The sequence below is a fragment of the Ascaphus truei genome, chromosome 10, assembly GCF_040206685.1.
Source record: "Ascaphus truei isolate aAscTru1 chromosome 10, aAscTru1.hap1, whole genome shotgun sequence".
Taxonomy (NCBI): domain Eukaryota; kingdom Metazoa; phylum Chordata; class Amphibia; order Anura; family Ascaphidae; genus Ascaphus; species Ascaphus truei.
Window position 1 is genome coordinate 64,770,057 of NC_134492.1, and position 21,231 is coordinate 64,791,287.

General features: G+C 51.2%; 1 protein-coding gene across 1 annotated transcript in view; it reads left to right on the forward strand.

The window, feature by feature from the left end:
* The window catches only part of LOC142503347 (LIM homeobox transcription factor 1-alpha-like), a 149,435-nt gene extending 130,023 nt beyond the window's left edge, over positions 1–19,412 (forward strand). The window contains 3 exon segments of the mRNA XM_075615502.1: positions 458–530; positions 2,360–2,527; positions 18,170–19,412. Coding sequence (XP_075471617.1) covers positions 458–530; positions 2,360–2,527; positions 18,170–18,330 — 402 coding nt within the window. The 3' untranslated portion in view covers positions 18,331–19,412.
* The last annotated feature ends 1,819 nt before the right edge of the window (positions 19,413–21,231 follow it).

Here is a 21,231-nt window from a genome sequence, read left to right on the forward strand (position 1 = left end):
AAAGCCATGGCCAAATGAAAAAAAACAACCTATTTTTGTGCATCTTAGGGATAACCCCTTCCACACCGGGGGATCCTAAATGACTTGTTTCCAGCACTAGTGCAAGAATTATGTTTATGGGAAATACAGAACAATATCGTGTGGCACGCAAACACTTTGTCAAATAGATATTGAAAGTCTTTTTAACGATGCGGAGGTAATGCACATATTACACGAGTTTCTTCCTGAAGAAGTGGGGCATTATGTCTGCATCATTAAAAATACTTTACATGTCTATTTGACTGTTGTTCTTGAGTGCCACAGACAGGAGGATGCTGTTCTCTATCAAAGCACCAACCGCCATTTTGAAAGGAGTGAAGTTCGGCGGCCATCTTTGGATCCTTTTGAAATATAAATCACTGCCCGTTGTGGGCCCTGTGTCCCTGATTCACACAATTGTTATTTTATGTTGTAACAGATGAAAAAGCTGGCGAGGCGGCAGCAGCAGCAACAGCAGCAAGATCAGCAAAACCCACCGCGGATAACCTCAGGTAACGCCAACTCCGCGGGGGGGAAGGTGTCTTCTTCCAGCACTGGGAGGGGTGTTGCGGAAGATCGCTGGTTAGTAAAGATGGGCACCGTGTGTTTGTGGGAAGGGGATCCATGTTAAAATGGATTGGAAGCCAAAGGTGACATATTCTGGAGCCAAAGGGTTTACGCTGGGTAAAATATGCCCAGATAGCTTAACTCGTTCCTTTTACAAGCACAAGTTCTTTGTCTTTTCTTCACTTTATTGGGGAAAGCATAGACACACAGAGGCACTTGTAGATGATGACGTAGTGAGAGAGAGCTTCTCTATAGTGAGGGTGCTTGATAGTAGGGAAAGGTAATAAACGGTGATACTTGCCAGGAGGTGAATAGCATGGGATGTGCTTGCTCAGCAGCTAGATTAGAAAGGAAGTGTACGGGAATCTGGGAAGCAGGAAAAGTCTCGGGACAGACTAACTGTCAGCAAGACAAGGGGGGTTGGAACAGCCCACTCTCAGCTAGGAGAATAGGAGATTGCAGGCAACCAGCACTGACTGGGGCTGTGTAAACAACATGTAACAATAATGTTGCCTTTTCACATGCAGCTAGCTGCTGGGACAGGGAAAATAGCAGGCAGCTAAACCAGGGAGCTCACAAGCAGAAGCTGCATAGAAGGGGGGGTGAACAGAGATATGAATCTTGTTCCAGGACACAACACACTGTGAGTGCTCATTTGCACGTCATTTCCCAGAATCCCTGGCTGCAGTGGACGCCGTGTATGCTAAGAGATAATGGGGAAGGGCAGGGTTGCAGAGCTGTTTCACCCTAACATTTATGGTGTCTGGGAAGAGAGGGGAGTCAATGTCCCGGAAGCTGACCATGACTGACCGCACTGTATAGTGGCACTAAGTATCTGCCCAGCCTGCGCGTCGTAGATAAAATACGACGTAAATGGAAAAAGGGAAAATCATATCTCCAATGTGCCACGTGTAGCAACCCCACGATTATGCCACATGAAATCTGATCCGAGCCACTGGAGGGTCTCTAGGGAAACAGTGGCTGGGAGCAGGTATCACTATACGGTCAAACATGATATACAGTATGGGAAAACATACATAGTGTAATGAATGGTACTAAAAAGGTCTACAGCGAGGGTGAGCAACTCCAGTCCTCAAGGGCCACCAACAGGCCAGGTATTAGGGATATCCCTGCTTCAGCACAGGTGGCTCAATCAGTGGTTAAGTCAAAGACTGAGCCAGTGCTGAAGCAGGGATATCCTTACAACTTGACCTGTAGCTGGATCTTGAGGACTGGAGTCGCTCACCCCTGCTCTACACAGGGCCGCTGACAAGGGGGGACAGGCAGGGCTGCCGTCCAAGGCCCGGCCAGTCAGCAGACACGGCCCCCGCCTGCCCCACCCTGCCCTCCCCCCTCTGCCCCCCTTTTGGGTGGTCCAATAGAAACATAGAATAGGACCACACATAAGAGCCCCTCGGGTCAGCCAGAAGTGGATCCCGGCACCGGCGAGAAGGGAGAGTATTGCACGTGGTCAGGGAGCTGGGGAGCCGCAGCAGTGGGCCACGCCCCAATCGCCCGATAGGGCAAACCGCCCGTGGCTGTGAGTGGTATCTAGAGTGGGAAATGGGGTCCAAGCGTTTTAATGTTTGGTGACCCTAATAATGTTATTTGGGATGGGAGTGGAATAATGTGCAGCGGGGTGTAATTATGCAGTGATACCCCCACTAAGTCCTGCCCTGCAGAGCTTACAGTCTGATTGTGGGTGTACAGGGAGAGGGCGTGAATTGAGGAATAGATTTGCAACAAATCTCATGTCTTCCTTTGTGATTTCCAGCTCAGGCTCACAGTGGGAACAGCTCCAGCATGGAGGGTCTCATCAGCGTCTTCACATCCCTGCCTCAGCAGCATCTTCTTTCTATAGAGCAGAACATCTACAGCTCGGAGACGTTCCAGCAAGGACTTACCCCCCCACAAATGCCCGGAGACCACATGCACCCATACGGTACCTGTCAGCCCAGCTCGCAAAGTGTCCCCATACATAGGGTAACCAGATTTTCAAAATGAAAAACCGGGACACTTTAAAACATTATTTATAAAACAATGTACATCACGTCACGCCCCCCCCTCCTTGTTGCCATGACAACAAGACACTAACGTCAGGCGGTGACATGTTGCCATGACAATGTGGCATCACCTGATGTCTCGTCACCATAATGCATCCCATTGTCATGTCAACTTGATGCCGCGTGACGTCACGGAGCGGCTCGTTGTTATGGCAATGTGTATTACGTGACGTCGCGCAGCCATGTTGAGGGAATTTGGAGGGGAGGATATAGCCAAAGGCAAGATAAATATATAATAAATAGATCTAAAAAAAGTGGCAACCCTGGCTGCAGTGTGTGTTTCTGTATACAGAGGTAGGCCCTGCAGTGGGTGTTTGTGTGTATAGAGGTGGGGGCTGCAGTGTGTGTTTGTGTGTATAGAGGTGGGGGCTGCAGTGTGTGTTTGTGTGTATAGAGGTGGGGGCTGCAGTGTGTGTTTGTGTGTATAGAGGTGGGGGCTGCAGTGTGTGTGGGTATAGAGCAGTGATTCCCAACCTTTTTTGTTTGGAGGAACCCTTTAAGTATTTCGTTACATTTCGGGGAACCCCTATCTGGATGACATGTTCGACGGGTAAATCACAAAATAGACGTGTAAAGCAGTGGGGGTAATAAATAATAATTAACGCATACTTTTAAAAAAACAATGTGCATATATTTTGTAATGATTTTGGTTTAAACATCCCCCCCCTACATCTCACATCACCCCCCCTGCATCTCACATCACCCCCCCCCCCCCGCATCTCACATCACACCCCACGGATCGATCGATCTCTCCCCCCCTTCTTTCTCCCTCCTCTCCTCTCTCTCATCCCCCCTTCTCTCCTCTCCCTCTACCCCCCTTTTCTCCTCTCCCTCTCTCCTCCTCCCCCTCTCTCTCTCTTCCTCCCTCTCCCCCTCTCCCTCCTCCCCTCTCCCTCCTCCCCCTCTCTCTCTTCCCCCTCTCCCTCCTCACTCTCTCTCCCACTCCCCCTCTCCCCCACACTGTCACTCGCACACACACACACACTCACACTGTCACACTCACACACACTCTCACGCAAGCAGCGTTTACAGCAGAAGCAGCCTCTCCCCCCCACATCCATCTCTCCCCCGCATCTTCCATCTCTCCCCCCGCAGCATCTCCCGCTCTCCCCCCACAGCTTCTCCCTCTCTCCCCCCGCAGCATCTCCCTCTCCCCCCCCAGCATCTCCCTCTCTCCCCCCGCATCTTCCTCTCCCCCCCCCCGCAGCATCTCCCTCTCTCCCCCCCGCAGCATCTCCCTCTCTCCCCCTCCCACATCCATCTCTCCCCCACATCTTCCATCTCCCCCCCCCGCAGCATCTCCCTTTCTCCCCCCTCGCAGCATCTCCCTCTCTCCCTCCCGCAGCATCTCCCTCTCTCCCCCCCCCAGCATCTCCCTCTCTCCCCCCCAGCATCTCCCTCTCTCCCCCCCCGCATCTTCCTCTCCCCCCCCCGCAGCATCTCCCTCTCTCCACCCCGCAGCATCTCCCTCTCTCCCCCTCCCACATCCATCTCTCCCCCACATCTTCCATCTCTCCCCCCCCCGCAGCATCTCCCTTTCTCCCCCTTCGCAGCATCTCCCTCTCTCCCCCCCGCATCTCCTTCTCCCCCCCGCATCTCCCTCTCCCCCCCGCAGCATCTCCCTCTCTCCCCCCCGCAGCATCTCCCTCTCTCCCCCTCCCACATCCATCTCTCCCCCACATCTTCCATCTCTCCCCCCCCCCCCCCCGCAGCATCTCCCTTTCTCCCCCCTCGCAGCATCTCCCTCTCTCCCTCCCGCAGCATCTCCCTCTCTCCCCCCCCAGCATCTCCCTGTCTCCCCCCCCAGCATCTCCCTCTCCCCCCCCAGCATCTCCCTCTCTCCCCCCGCATCTCCTTCTCCCCCCCCCCGCATCTCCCTCTCCCCCCCGCAGCATCTCCCTCTCCCCCCCCCGCAGCATCTCCCTCTCTCCCCCCGCAACATCTCCCTCTCTCCCCCCTGCAGCATCTCCCTCTCCCACCCCCCTGCAGCATCTCCCTCTCCCCCCCTGCAGCATCTCCCTCTCCCCCCCCCCTACAGCATCTCCCTCCCCCCCTGCAGCATATCCCTCTCCCCCCCTGCAGCATCTTCCTCCCTCCCCTGCAGCATCTTCCTCTCCCCACCCCTGCATCTCCCGCTCCCCTCTAGCCCCCCCATATGCCTACCTGCGGCGGCGACTGCGGGTTCGGCGCAGGCGGCAGGCTGTGAGCGGGCTCTGAGTGGGGAGGGAGGGAGCCGGGGTGCCAGGGGAGGGAGGGGTGTGCCGGAGGAGTGAGGGAGAGAGCCGGGTTGCCGGGGGAGTGAGGGGGTATTCCGGGGGGATTGAAGGAGAGCGCCGGGTTGCCGGGGGAGTGAGGGGGGGGGGTGCCGGGGGATTGAAGGAGAGAGCCGGGTTGCAGGGGGAGTGAAGGGGGGTGCCGGGGGATTGAAGGAGAGAGCCGGGTTGCCGGGGGAGTGAGGGGGGGAGCCGGGTTGCCGGGGGGGGGTTGCCGGGGGAGTGAGGGAGAGAGCCGGGGGAGTGAGGGAGAGAGCCGGGGGAGTGAGGGAGAGAGCCGGATTGCCGAGGAGCCAGAGGGAGGGCCAGAGAGCCGAGGGAGGGCCAGAGTGCCGAGGGAGGGCCAAAGTGCCGGGAGAGGGAAAGCCGGGGTGAGCCAAAGCCCCGCCCCCCGGCATACTCCATCCAATCCCCTGCAGCCCGGCATGTTTCTGCAGAAGCCCAACCCCTGGCAGTAAGACAAAATACTTGCCGGGCTGCTCTGCATCTTCTTCCTCCCCGCCGCGCACCGCCGCCCCCCCCCCCCCCGCGCAAAGCCAAACGCGCACCACCGCCGACACAAAAAACCGGGACAAATGGTCACCCTATCCATACAGGATGTAGTGAGCGGTGTGACACGGGAGTTACAGCCACAAAGTATCTCCATACAGGAAGTAGTGAGAGGTGTGACACGGGAGTTACAGCCACAAAGTGTCTCCATACAGGATGTAGTGAGCGGTGTGACACGGGAGTTACAGCCACAAAGTGTCTCTATACAGGATGTAGTGAGCGGTGTGACACGGGAGTTACAGCCACAAAGTGTCTCTATACAGGATGTAGTGAGCGGTGTGACACGGGAGTTACAGCCACAAAGGGTCTCCATACAGGAAGTAGTGAGCGGTGTGACACGGGAGTTACAGCCACAAAGTGTCTCCATACAGGATGTAGTGAGCGGTGTGACACGGGAGTTACAGCCACAAAGTGTCTCCATACAGGATGTAGTGAGCGGTGTGACACGGGAGTTACAGCCACAAAGTGTCTCCATACAGGAAGTAGTGAGCGGTGTGACACGGGAGTTACAGCCACAAAGTGTCTCCATACAGGATGTAGTGAGCGGTGTGACACGGGAGTTACAGCCACAAAGTGTCTCCATACAGGATGTAGTGAGCGGTGTGACACGGGAGTTACAGCCACAAAGTGTCCCCATACAGGATGTAGTGAGCGGTGTGACACGGGAGTTACAGCCACAAAGTGTCCCCATACAGGATGTAGTGAGCGGTGTGACACGGGAGTTACAGCCACAAAGTGTCTCCATACAGGATGTAGTGAGCGGTGTGACACGGGAGTTACAGCCACAAAGTGTCTCCATACAGGATGTAGTGAGCGGTGTGACACGGGAGTTACAGCCACAAAGTGTCTCCATACAGGATGTAGTGAGCGGTGTGACACGGGAGTTACAGCCACAAAGTGTCTCCATACAGGATGTAGTGAGAGGTGTGACACGGGAGTTACAGCCACAAAGTGTCTTCATACAGGAAGTAGTGAGCGGTGTGACACGGGAGTTACAGCCACAAAGTGTCTCCATACAGGATGTAGTGAGCGGTGTGACACGGGAGTTACAGCCACAAAGTGTCTCCATACAGGATGTAGTGAGCGGTGTGACACGGGAGTTACAGCCACAAAGTGTCTCCATACAGGATGTAGTGAGCGGTGTGACACGGGAGTTACAGCCACAAAGTGTCTCCATACAGGATGTAGTGAGCGGTGTGACACGGGAGTTACAGCCACAAAGTGTCTCCATACAGGATGTAGTGAGCGGTGTGACACGGGAGTTACAGCCACAAAGTGTCTCCATACAAATTGTAATACTCGTGTAGATGAGCAGAGGGTCTCCGGAGCTGAACCGCATTAATTTCAGGTCCGGGGACCTCCTGCTTCCCGAGTTATAGGCCCCGGAATGGGGTGCTGATATCTCCTATGCGTTTAAAGGTCCCGATCACATGATCTGGACATTTAAACATTGCATTGGGGATACCAGCACCCCATACCGGGGCCAGTAACTCAGGAAGCAGGGGGTTCCCGGACCTGAAATTAATGCGGTTCAGCTCCAGAGACCCCTTGCTCCTGTACACTGGTATTCACATTTAAATAAAAACAGCTTCATTACCTTAGCGTCTAGCTGCTAATGCAATGAAGAGGTTAAACCAGAGTACACTGTTTATTGGGGTTAGACAAAGGGGGTAGGTTCCCCAGGGTGGGTGGCTAGGCCTGCCGGGAAGGTTGCTGGAGCAGTTACTGCCAATGTATTTATCTGTGCCCCTTAGGGCTATAAATAAATACAGTGACAAGCAATGCATTTTTTGGCATATGCTTGTTTTTATTTCATTAATATGCATTTTTGTTGATTGTTATTTTTATTCTTGTTTATTTTGTGTGATTGTTTTGTTTAATTATTGTTTCTTTGGTGATTGATTTTTTTTCCCGGTTGCCAATTGACTGCCACAGCGCCAATCAATGGGCAGAGGGTGGGGATAGTGGCCCTGGGGAGGGTGGTTAGGCCGCCTGGGTGTGTAGCGGGGGGGTTAACCCATTAATTATTATAGCGGTTACTAATCGCTAAGGTGATTAAGGGGTTAGGGGCCATTAGATTGCATTTTTTATTGTACTGTTGCTGCCCACGGAGGACATGGACACGGAGAACGGTGATGAGGATGACCTTCATCCTGGCAGGGGTAAGTAGAAGTTTTATTTTCTTTCTGCTGGCTGGATAATGTTTTACTTTGAATGGGCAAATGAGCTATTATCCAGATCTGGATAATAGTAATTTTACCAATACTGTACAGTATGTGTTGGGGGGAGGGGGGACAGGGGGGATTATTGGGAGTAGAGGGGGTGCCCATTCATTCCCATTGGGGTTATCTTTGCTCCCATTGAGGGCATAGGTAACCACACTGGCAATGAATGGGTGTATTGGCTAGTATTGTAATGTTTATTGTGGGTAGCGGGGGTGGGTGAAGGTGGCATTTGGCCCTTGCAGAGTGTTTATACCTACCGGGTGGGTAGCAGGAGGGGTTACCCCTTCATTACCTTAGCGGTAGAAACCGCGAAGGTAATAAAGGGGTTAACTCCTCCCACAGCCCCCCCCCCCGCAAGGCCTAATCACCCACCATGGGCCAAATACCACCTTCATCCACCCTCCACTATAAACCGGGCAATGGTGTTTAACCCCTTCATTGCCTTAGTGGTTAGCCGTTAAGGTAATGGAGTTGCCTGTAAATGCATTTTTATTGCATCGGATTGAGGACGGGGGGCTCCGGTGCTGGTATTAATGTGTATCAGCTCCGGAAACCCCCGGCATCAATCCGATGCAGGAAAAAGGCATTTTTTCTCTCTATGTCCTGCTCTCAGATCCCATCCCGCCGCCCTTGGGGTGGCGAGATGAAATCTTTGATAAACTTGCTATTCCAGAGCCCAGATGACTTTTTCGAGGCTAATATAATAAGGTGATTTAAATCAAAATGGCGCTATTTTGGTGTTTGGCAGCTCCTGCTCAGTGTGTTTGGCCAGGAGGGAGAATGCTAGGGAAAATGCAGTCCCAAAACTCATCAAGGCTTTCTGAATACCTACCTACCATTTTGTGAGAACTGTTCAAAATCCTCAATGAGTTGGTTATCAAACCTACTAAAATAGGCCCCAAAGTGTCTCCATACAGATGTAGTGAGCGGTACCAGCCACAAAGTGTCTCCATACACGATGTAGTGAGTGGTACCAGCCACAAAGTGTCTCCATACAGATGTAGTGAGCGGTACCAGCCACAAAGTGTCTCCATACAGGATGTAGTGAGCGGTACCAGCAACAAAGTGTCTCCATACAGGATGTAGTGAGTGGTACCAGCCACAAAGTGTCTCCATACAGGATGTAGTGAGTGGTACCAGCCACAAAGTGTCTACATACAGATGTAGTGAGTGGTACCAGCCACAAAGTGTCTCCATGCAGGATGTAGTGAGTGGTACCAGCCACAAAGTGTCTCCATACACGATGTAGTGAGTGGTACCAGCCACAAAGTGTCTCCATACAGATGTAGTGAGCGGTACCAGCCACAAAGTGTCTCCATACAGGATGTAGTGAGCGGTACCAGCAACAAAGTGTCTCCATACAGGATGTAGTGAGTGGTACCAGCCACAAAGTGTCTCCATACAGGATGTAGTGAGTGGTACCAGCCACAAAGTGTCTACATACAGATGTAGTGAGTGGTACCAGCCACAAAGTGTCTCCATGCAGGATGTAGTGAGTGGTACCAGCCACAAAGTGTCTCCATACAGGATGTAGTGAGTGGTACCAGCCACAAAGTGTCTCCATACAGGATGTAGTGAGTGGTACCAGCCACAAAGTGTCTACATACAGATGTAGTGAGTGGTACCAGCCACAAAGTGTCTCCATACAGGATGTAGTGAGTGGTACCAGCCACAAAGTGTCTCCATACAGATGTAGTGAGTGATACCAGCCACAAAGTGTCTCCATACAGGATGTAGTGAGCGGTACCAGCAACAAAGTGTCTCCATACAGGATGTAGTGAGCGGTACCAGCCACAAAGTGTCTCCATACAGGATGTAGTGAGCGGTACCAGCCACAAAGTGTCTCCATACAGGATGTAGTGAGCGGTACCAGCCACAAAGTGTCTCCATACCGGATGTAGTGAGTGGTACCAGCCACAAAGTGTCTCCATACAGATGTAGTGAGCGGTACCAGCCACAAAGTGTCTCCATACCGGATGTAGTGAGTGGTACCAGCCATAAAGTGTCTCCATACAGGATGTAGTGAGCAGTGTGACACAGAAGTAACAGCCGCAAAGTGTCTCCATACAGGATGTAGTGAGCGGAACAGGCAAGCCACAGGGAAGGCTCAGTAACAGGGACCTAGAACCCAGGGTGTCGATGAACACGAAGAAATGCATACAATGCTCAGGCAGGAGCTGGAAGTCACTGGCTGCTATTTAAGCCCTGAAACGTGCAATAGTAAAGTTCAAGAGGAGGCTTGCTAGCATCCAAGATGTCCACAGCAGCCAGGTAAGGGCAGGGTCCAGCCAAAGCATGGACTGGAACCCTTACAGTATCCCCCGCTTCAGGAGAGACCTCCGTCCGATCCGAACCTGGCTTATTCTGTGATCTTGGCGACTTTGAATTATTTCGGAAACGTCTCGGACAGGTACTAGACTTGAGGAAAACCCGTTTATTGAAAACCTGCCCTGGGGCAGAAAGCAGAGGTACTGCTAGTCTTGATACACAGAATGCATCATAAGACGACCCAGGCACAGATACAATCCTCTTGTCGAGGTCCAGTTAGACATAGCAACTTATCTGTGACAGTTGAGGTGATGAAGTAGCTTTCTGCTGTGGGACTGGCCATCAGCAGGAGGCCAGCACCCCTGGGCATGTAGGCTTGGGAATGCATCAATACAGAGACCAGGGAATCCATGGGCAGTAAACTTGTCTTTGACGTGGGAGCCTTGGAATCTGCCGTAGATACATCAGGCTCTGGAAGAGGATTAATGTGCAGGAAACTTCTCTCTGCCATGGGGCCCCCAGAATCCGCAGAGGAAGCACCAGTCACGGAAGGGCAATAAGAAAGAAGTACACCAGTCCCCATAGCGAGAGCACAGGAAATAGGAACGGGTACATCAAGCTCTGCAGGGAAGTCCAAGAGGGGTGCATTTGTCTTTGAAGGGGACGCCATGAAATCAGGAAAAGACATGTCAGGCGCTGCACAGGGATCAGCAAGCAGTAAATCCGTCTTAAAACCGGGAGGCCTGGAATCAGTAAGGACCTCAGGTACTGCAGGAGAATCAGTGAGACATAAACTTGTCCATGGACTGGGAGTCCCAGAGTCCTCAATGTTTATAACAGGCACTGCGGAGCAGTCAGGGAAAGATATGCTTGTCAAGGAGTATTCTCCTTGAGAAAGGGCGAACTCGCCCGAAACGCGTGGGAGGAGGTCTTTTTTGTTATGTTCTAGTATCTGTTTTATGTAGATTTAATAAATTGATTTTATTACCTACCTGGTGAGTCTGTCATCCCAAGGAGCAGCGCTGATATCGATCATTTTTTCTTTGTTACTTCTGGATCGTGGTCGCGCAGGAAGTGCGTCATTACCCTTTCAGGTATCACAAGACCAGGAGACACAGAGGGGACGGACTCTCGTGAGCTGTGTGAGCTCCATCCGTGGGCTGCTGCAACTGCGGCCGTTGGCCCCACATGGGAAGCGGGTCTGCAAGTGGCTCTTACCCCGCATCTTCAAAGGGTCTTTTTTCCTGCTCCGCACTTATATCTTATTTGGCTACTAGCTGTGGGGGTCAACCTTGAGTGGACAGACGGTTCCTTTGGATATCTCTGAAATTATTGTCTGAGATTCAGCAGAGGTTACACTAGGTAACAGAAAGGGATCAGAGAAATATATGCTTGTCTCTGAAGTAGGTGTCGGAGGATCAGTAGTGGTTACACTAGGTACTGCAGAGTGATCCGAGAAAGGTATGCTTGTCTCTGAATTGGGAGTCTGGGAAACAACAATAGGTATACCAGATCCTGTGGGGAATTTTATGGCAAGAGAAACAAAGGTGGGGGTATCCAACATTGCATGGAACCCAGCAGTAGGGGTACTTGTATTGGAAGAATCAGAACTAGGTATATTTAACCATGTGGGGACATCAGAGAAAGGTCTGCCAGATACTATGGGAAACTTTATGGCAAGAGCCTTAGAAACAGTGAAAGGAACCTCAGACATTGCAAATCAGAGACAGGGAAACTTGACTTTAAAGCAGGAGTTTTAGCATTAATGATGGGTATATCACACACTACAGGAGAGGCAGAGAAAGGGGAACCTACTTTTAAGTCTAAGGCCTTATAACTAGCAAAGGGTTACAGTAGGTAATGCAGGGGAGTCAGAAAAAGGGGGATTTGACTTTGAAGCAGGATCCTTATATTCAGTAATAGGGACATCAGACATTGAATCAGGAGTCTTACAACCATCAAGGGTTACAGCACTTACTGCAGAGGAAACAGTGAGAGGTGTACTTGACCTTGAAACTGGAGCGGTGGAGAATTCATCTTTTGGCTTCTGGAATGCAAGGTTAGCTCGCTGAAGCGGAGGGGTAGGAGCCGACGAAGAATCAGCCGGGGGTGCAGGAAGAGGATGGTTGTCAAGGATTTGGAAGCTGGAGGTGATGGAAGCGATTACAGTTTCCCACGTAGTCAGGAGGACGGAGTGTCTATCCAGGATTTGGCCCCGGAGGGACAGCACCCCCCTAACTCAGCGGGGTCCATATGTGGCCCGAGCATTATGTGACAGTACTCGTCTCCAATCAGGAAGCGGACCCGTAGGGCTGAGGTAGGGATGCAAATAACCGACCAGAGCCCAGGGACATAGTCCTGTAAGAGTATCTGTAGTCGGTAAGCAGGCAGGAGGTCAGGGCTGGCGGCAGTGGTGTAAAGTCCAGGTAACAGGTCTGGGCAGGTAGAAAGCAGCAAGATCGGGGTCACGGTCTGGGGTTAGCAACAGAGGAATCCAAACAGGTAACAGGGAAGCCACAGAAACAGGGAAGCCAATGGGATAGGCTCAGGAACAAGGAAGGTTCAGGAACTGGAACCCAAGATGGCCAGGAACACAAGGAAACGTATACAATACTCAAGCAGGGGCTGGAAGTCAATGGCTGCTATTTAAGCCCTGGAACAGGTGCAGCCAATATAGCAGGCTGCCAGTAACCAAAATGTCCACAGCAGCCAGGTAAGAGCAGGTTACAGCCAAAGCCTGGACTGGAACCCTTACACATACAGTATGTGAAGTAAGAATATATTGTATGTGCCAATCAATGAACAAGTGAGTATTATACGTACATCAATGTAGGTCTTTTACACATTTCATGTAACTGACATGGGTTTACTGCACCGGAAAGGACAACCAGATGACACCGCTAAGCTGCAGGACAACCAGCCCCGAGCTGCAGGGCGACCAGCCCCGAGCAGCAGGGCGACCAGCCCCGAGCAGCAGGGCGACCAGCACCGAGCAGGAGGGTTACCAGCCTCGAGCAGGAGGGCGACCAGCCCCGAGCAGGAGGGCGACCAGCCCCAAGCAGGAGGGCGACCAGCCCCGAGCAGAAGGGCAACCAGCCCCGAGCAGGAGGGCGACCAGCCCCGAGCAGGAGGGTGACCAGCCCCGAGCAGGAGGGCGACCAGCCCCGAGCTGCAAGGCGACCAGCCCCGAGCAGGAGGGCGACCAGCCCCGAGCAGGAGGGCGACCAGCCCCGAGCAGGAGGGCGACCAGCCCCGAGCAGGAGGGCGACCAGCCCCGAGCTGCAAGGCGACCAGCCCCGAGCAGGAGGGCGACCAGCCCCGAGCAGGAGGGCGACCAGCCCCGAGCAGGAGGGCGACCAGCCCCGAGCAGGAGGGCGAACAGCCCCGAGCAGGAGGGCGAACAGCCCCGAGAAGGAGGGCGAACAGCCCCGAGCAGGAGGGCGACCAGCCCCGAGCAGGAGGGCGACCAGCCCCGAGCAGGAGGGCGACCAGCCCCGAGCAGAAGAGCGTCCAGCACCGAGCAGGACGGCCACCAGCTGCTCGCCCTGCAGCTCAGCGGTGTCATCTGGTTGTCCTTTCCGGTGCAGTAAACCCATGTCAGTTACATGAAATGTGTAAAAGACCTACATTGATGTACGCATAATACTCACTTGTTCATTGATTGGCACATACAATATATTCTTGCTTCTTTTTTTCCTAGTACCTGAGAGGTATTTGAGCCATCTCTCATAAACAGCTGCAGACCAATTCATAGACATGGTTTTAGGTCCAATTTACAGTTTCCTTATCACTTTTGATAAATCTTCTATATTTCAAGTGTCTGCGTATCTCTATATTTGATGACACCTGTATTTCTGATTGTAGTATGGGGAGTGTCATAGGGACTTACTGCACACATTATAATGCAGGGGCGGCCAACTGCAGTCCTCAAGGGTCACCACCAGGTCAGGTTTTCAGGATATCCCTGCTTCAGCACAGATGTCTCAATCAGTCCCAGCTACAGCACTGGTGACTCATTCATTATGCTTGAGCCACCTGTGCTTAAGCAGGAATATCCTGAAAACCTGACCTGTTGGTGGTCCTTAAGGACTGGAGTTGTCCACCCCTGAAGTAGATAATTTAGAGTAAAATTTGCTTACCTTCAGATTTCTACATCATAGATCCCCACTTGGTGGTCATTAATGTCATAATACAGAACAGTTTTACTCAAGGTATAAAGTAAAAAAAAAAACTCCCTTAACACAAAGAAAAGGTAAAAGCATTGGGACGTACAGTATACAGGTCATCCCGGGCCTCCCGGGTACAGTATACAGGTCATCCCGGGCCCCCCGGGTACAGTACACAGGTCATCCCGGGTACAGTATACAGGTCATCCTGGGCCCCCCGGGTACAGTATACAGGTCATCCCGGGCCTCTGATAGGTGCAGTCGGGGTGTCAGCATTGTTCTCTGTCTTGCGCTTCAACTCCACCCTTCTGCAGCTTCCCGGTTTGCGGGCTCCCTCTTCCCAGTTGGCGTGCTCCCTCTTCCCGGTTGGCGTGCTCTTGCTTCCCGGTTGGCGGGCTCCCTCTTCCCGGTTGGCGTGCTCCCTCTTCCCGGTTGGCGTGCTCTTGCTTCCCGGTTGGCGGGCTCTTGCTTCCCGGTTGGTGGGCTCTTGCTTCCCGGTTGGCGGGCTCTTGCTTCCCAGTTGACGGGCTCTTGCTTCCCGGTTGGCGGGCTCTTGCTTCCCGGTTGGCGGGCTCTTGCTTCCCGGTTGGCGGCTCTTGCTTCCCGGTTGGCGGGTTCTTGCTTCACGGTTGGCGGGCTCTTGCTTCCCGGTTGGCGTGCTCTTGCTTCCCGGTTGGCGTGCTCCCTCTTCCCAGTTGGCGGGCTCTTGCTTCCCGGTTGGCGTGCTCTTGCTTCCCGGTTGGCGGCTCTTGCTTCACGGTTGGCGGGCTCTTGCTTCCCGGTTGGCGGGCTCTTGCTTCCCGGTTGGCATGCTCTTGCTTCCCGGTTGGCGGGCTCTTGCTTCCCGGTTGGCGTGCTCTTGCTTCCCGGTTTGCGGGCTCTTGCTTCCCGGTTGGCGGGCTCTTGCTTCTCGGTTGGCGTGCTCTTGCTTCCCGGTTGGCGGGCTCTTGCTTCCCGGTTGGCGGGCTCTTGCTTCTCGGTTGGCGGGCTCTTGCTTCCCGGTTGGCGTGCTCTTGCTTCCCGGTTGGCGGGCTCTTGCTTCCCGGTTGGCGGCTCTTGCTTTCCGGTTGGCGGGCTCTTGCTTCCCGGTTGGCGTGCTCTTGCTTCCCGGTTGGCGTGCTCTTGCTTCCCGGTTGGCGGGCTCTTGCTTCCCGGTTGGCGGGCTCTTGCTTCCCGGTTGGCGGGCTCTTGCTTCCCGGTTGGCGTGCTCTTGCTTCCCGGGTCTGAAGTTAGAATTTATGGCACTCGGTGCTGCCTCAGAGTCTTCCATCCATGCCACTCGCCCAGAGGATGGTCTCCACTCTTGGACATGTTTGTTTTACCCTGAGATTATCGGTGCCCTGATTCACCTCGGATAGTCTACTGCAGACCCTTGGAAAGTCTGACTATTTGGAGCTGCGTATGGGTTGTATAGTATGTTCTATTAATTTGGATCACTTAATGACACATACTGTATAAGACTTGTTATACTATGAAGATATTTGCTGCGCTATAATCTATTACTTTATACAAGGCTGTGACTGTCTGCAGTCCCTCAGAGATATGCCCAGATCTCTTCATACCAGTCAAATGTGAGACTGAACTAACTTCCATTCCACAGAGGACTCTTCCAAAGAGCTCTGGAATGTCATATTTGTGCGGGATCTTAATGCCTCGTTAATAGCTTAGAAACATAATAACCAATTATTACCAATAGCTAACAGGATTTTTGTCCAGGTGTAGGATGATGCATAAGGCCGTGCGTATAGTGCCCGCGACAGGCGACGGTGACGTCGTCCAAAAACAAATGCATTTTTGCCGCCGCGTGCACTTATAGTAAGCACGACGGCAACGGAGCGATGTCGCGTTGCACATTTTGGAAGCTGGCAATATTTGATTTTTCAAGGGCTGTCGCCTCATGTGACAGCCCCTGAACCAATCAAATGCCAGTACACCCGCGATGCCGCCGCAAAGCGAAATATAACTTTCGCTAGCGGCGACGGGTTGTAGAGGGAGAGGGAGATTACCCCGTTATTAAAGGGGTTGCACCCCATATGGCCACCCCCTGACCTCACCAGGGAGACAAGGGGTTAACTGGACTGCGGTCCAGGAATGTGGTTTACACCTTGCTATGTCATGAAAATGTATGTTCCCCTGTTCCCATGTTTTATTATAATGTCAGTGTCTGCACCACACACATACTGGGATCCATCCGGGAGGGCAAGGGTTAATAGTTGAATAGTGATTATAGCCCTTTGTTTAATTTTCCCGCCTGTTCAGGCACCATTTTGCAGGGTCCCATAAGCCGCCATTGGAGCTCCATTCATTTCAATGGCGGATCTAGCTGTTTTGGACCTGTTTCCCACGAAGACCATCAGGTAGCGTCCGAGAGGAGGAGCGGCGGTTTCCCATTGTAAGTCAATGGGCTCATTGACTTCAATGGAGATTCCTCGATGGCGCTTTCCAGGAACGAGTTGGCAGCCGTCCAAACCGCAAAGCGGATACATTTTCTGAAAAAGAGCTTTCATCACTGTTATGTCAAGTTCACCGTCAAGTGGCGTGGGAATCTTAGGTTCTAGGGCACCCAGAAATACAATTCTTTTTGCCCCTAGTTCCTAGGCCTCCCCTCACTTGACCACCACCGGGTCCCAGAATCCAGGACCCCCGGAAAGGGTCGTGCTGGCAGAGCGGGTCGCGTCATAGGTTACAATGGCGGCGGCAGAAGCAGCACGAGAAAACGGCTAAGTCCAAAACCCTACAAATCATAAGCCCATATCTCCGGTTCTGGAGGGTCCAGAGGGCCATGGTTTGGGGTGCCTGTAGTCACTGCTCCGGCATGGCTGCAGAACCATTCCTGACCCTCTCGGACCAACCCGACGGAGTATGGACCACCATAAAGGTTCGTGAGTTTTTCCCATAGACTTCAATGGCGGCCGTTTCCCATTGACCGGCTATGGCGGAGAAAGCCCATAGGCTTCAACGGCGGCGATGCCCCGTTGAAAGTCTATGGCAGCAGACTTCCATAGCCGCCAATGGCGGCGGGTTACCATTGAAAGTCTATGGCGGCGGAGCCCGTTGTTTTCAATGGGATTTAGTGAAAAACTGTGATTTATTTTACAGCGGAGAATTTTGTGTTAAAGTATGAAATGGTTTAAGTGGTATTTGTGTATCTCCGGTTCTGAAGGTCGTAGCGGGCTGAAACTTGGACCCTATAGTGTCCCAGTTCCGGCATTAAGGTCCGGAAAGTTTGGACTCGCTGGACCTAACGGAACCGGATATTTTAATATGTTTATGTTTTAACTTTAATATTGTATTCCAAAGCGGGGACAAAAACCCGCGAAGATTCCTTCACACAAAGGAATGCAAATGGTCAGGGGGGCGACCCAAAGTCTAGGAACCCGGCCTGATCAAAAGACTCAGCCACTCTAACTGTTTACATGAGGGCGGAGAAGCGTGAAGCTGGAGTGGTTTGTGGGTGTTATAACTCACACTTACAAACAAAGAATATCCTGCCAGATATCCCATCTGGTAGACTGGCTGACGCCCCTGATTTAGATGTGGGGCTACAGAAATGAGACCCTGTACGCATGGGCCAACTAGCTGGGGGGCATGGATTAAACTGTGTTCCCACATTAGAGATTGGGTACAGCAAATTGCTCTCCAATAGCCTGTACTCAATGTTAAGAATAGGGTTACAAAGATATATAAACTGTTGTCAACCCTACAGTCTTTGTCTTCTGATTACATCTTGAATGATACCTGATTGCTGCAGAATTTCTATTTGATACTTCTTCATCCCAACCCCCTAAGTAAGTGTTACCTTCTTGTCTGTTAATTGTACTATATTGCTGTGTTCATGTACTGTATCTAAGGAATAAATATACTTTATTATATCTAAGCCTCGTTCAGTTCAACCCAGTTATTTGGTGTATATTATATCTTGTCATAAGTTACCGTGACAAGCTCGACGTCACCCGTCGCGTCGCCGTCGCGGGCACTATATGCACGGCCTACGACATATGGGAAATTTGATGGTCTGACTCGTTCTGTCTTCTTTCCAGGTGGAGAAACCCTCTTCCACGATATGGACAGCGATGATGCTTCTCTTAGCAACCTGGGCGAGTGTTTCCTAGCAGCACCTGAAGTGGGACCCCTGCAGGCCAGAGTGGGAAACCCCATTGATCGCCTCTACTCCATGCAAAGCTCCTACTTCACGTCCTGAAAAGATGCGCCGGATGTTCGGCAAACTCTGGTTTCCCGTTGGTTGGCTCCAAGTTCATTCTTTCTCATTTGTAGTCCGTTTAAGGCATTGTTGAAAGTCATTGTCTACCCATGTGGTTCGGTGAAACCGTGGGACAGGAAGCTCGGAGTAAATGCACCAATCCACGACTCAAGGACTAATCTTCTCATCACATATATGATTCCCACAATAGACTTTCCATAGGATTATCAGACCAATTGGACGCACACATAATGAAGGTATAAATGACCATGGTGGTGGTATTGAAGCCTAACGCACTGTGCGTGTTGATTTGTTCTACTGTATATGACACTGTGAGAAACCTGCTATCACTGGAAATCTTTGCGTATCTTTCTTTGCACAAACAGCTCTTTCGCTGTTATAGAGCCCAATCCATCCAACACGAGCCCTTAAGAATTGGTATGTTGGAAGGGTTCCTACGTCACAGTCACATGGAGATGGAGTTGAACCAGGTGAATTGGTCCATAAACATGATCTATAGCTTCTGGCCACCTTGAAATCAAGTCCATGCATTCTCCTCCCCTCCATCCAAAGACGCAATGTTTCACAATAATAAAGACTGTGATACTGATGGGTCCTTAATAAACTACCCATAGGAATGTCCAGAGAGACTCGATCTCACACTCTGTAAATGCGAAGCAACCAAGCTACGCCCAAGAACTCAACCTACCAGGATGCTACCTGGATCCATGTTCTTTGCGCCGCTGAATGTGGCTACTACCCACAACCTCACACTCTGAAAGGGCCCATTTATTTGAATAGAGCTAGATAGAAGACATTGCAGTGAGAAACGGTATGGGTTCTTGTGTCTTCAACCATGCACTGGAAGAATGTGGACTGAGGAATACGCCTGCCTTATTCACTGTGCTAACTGCATTACTCCCCAGCGGGACACTGATTGTACAGCAAGACGTTATCTTCACCGGGGAGCTATTTAATATTGCACAGCTGTGCATTTAACTTATATAACAATAGTAGATTATCTCTTTTTAAGTGTGTGTTGTGTGGGAAAACACATCGGCAGCATACGTTCTGAGTTTATTAAAAGCAGCTTAATTGGTGTTTTAATTTGAACAGTTTGATATCTCATAATTAAATCATTTCTGCGGTAATTGAGTTTAAAAGAACGGTCGTCACCCAGAGGTGATTCCTTCTAGATTAAGGGGTAATCTATACTCTGAAGTGCCTGTTCATGCCCCCATCTGCTGAAAGCTTTCACTAAGGTAGTCCTAGGAAAGCAGCTGCTGAATTAGCCTCTTTCTGTTATTCCCCAAGAAAGGGAACCCTGAGGACCTGGGTGTGTATAGAGATACTCTGCACCCTTATACAATGCAGTATGTTTTATGGGTGCGACACATGGTCAGAATGGATTTTTGGCGCATGACTGATGAATAATACTTCTTTCCTCAACATGAAATAGATAAGAAATCTAGTTACTGCCTGAGTATTTACACAACATATGTATATATATATATATATATATATTTATATAGCACCATCCATGTACACAGCGCGTCACAGCAGTAACACACAGGACGTAATAATATAACACGTAATGGGAATAAGCGCTTCAGACTAAAACCAATAGAAAAAGGCATCCCTGCCCCGAAGAGCTTACAATCTAACTGTTAAGTGGGGAGAACTTACAGAGACAGTAGGAGGGTGTTCTGGTAAGTGTGTATGCTGGGGGCCACGGTAAATGCATTGGAGATGTATAGTGTCAGCCACGGAGCTCCTCATATGCTTTGTTAAAGAAGTGTGTTTAAAGAAAAGTCCTAAAGGTGGGGAGAGAGGGTGCTACTCAGATAGAGAGGGGAAGGGCGTTCCAGGGGTGTGGGGCAGTGAGTGAGAAAGGTATAAGGCGGGAGAGGGCTTTAGATACAAAAGGGGTTAGAGAGAAGACATCCTTGAGCAGAACGCAAGAGTCTGGACAGTGTATAGCGAGAAATTAGGGTGAGATGTAAGGAGGGACAGAGGAGGGTATAGTGAGATATTAGGGTCAGATGTAAGTAAAGCAGAGGAGGGTAGAGTGAGATATTAGGGTGAGATAATAGGATGAGATGTTAGGAGGGACAGAGGAGGGTATAGTGAGATATTAGGGTGAGATGTAAGGAGGGGCAGAGGAGGGTATATTGAGATATTAGGGTGAGATGTAAGGAGGGGCAGAGGAGAGTATAGTGAGATATTAGGGTGAGATGTAAGGAGGGACAGAGGAGGGTATAGTGGGATATTAGGGTGAGATGTAAGGAGGGGCAGAGGAGGGTATAGTGAGATATTAGGGTGAGATGTAAGGAGGGGCAGAGGAGGGTATTAGTGATAGATTATGGTGAGATGTAAGGAGGGGCATAGGAGGGTATAATGAAATATTAGGGTGAGATGTAAGAGGGGCAGAGGAGGGTATAGTAAGATTTTAGGGTGAGATGTAAGGAGGGACAGGTTAGTGTATAGTGAGATATTAGGGTGAGATATAAGGAGGTTCAGAGGGGTGTATAGTGAGAGATTAGGGCTAAGAAGTAAGGAGGGGCAGAAGAGGGTTTAGCCTTAAAAGTGAGGAGGAGAATGGAGTGTGAGATGCGGGATTTGATCGGAAGCCAGGAGAGGGATTTCAGGAGGGGAGACGCTGAGACATTTAGGAAAGAGTAGAGTGATTCTGGCAGCAGCGTTTAGGATAGATTGTAGGGGAGACAGGTGAGAGGCAGGAAGGCCGGACAGCAGGAGGTTACAGTAATCGAAATGGGATGAGAATTTTCTTGAAACTTTTTTGGAACTGTATATCTTACAAACACTACAAACTGTAGGGGCTCCTCTAGTGTCCTGAAGGCGACATATATAATCAGTCGCTGCCAACACTTCTGGCTACAA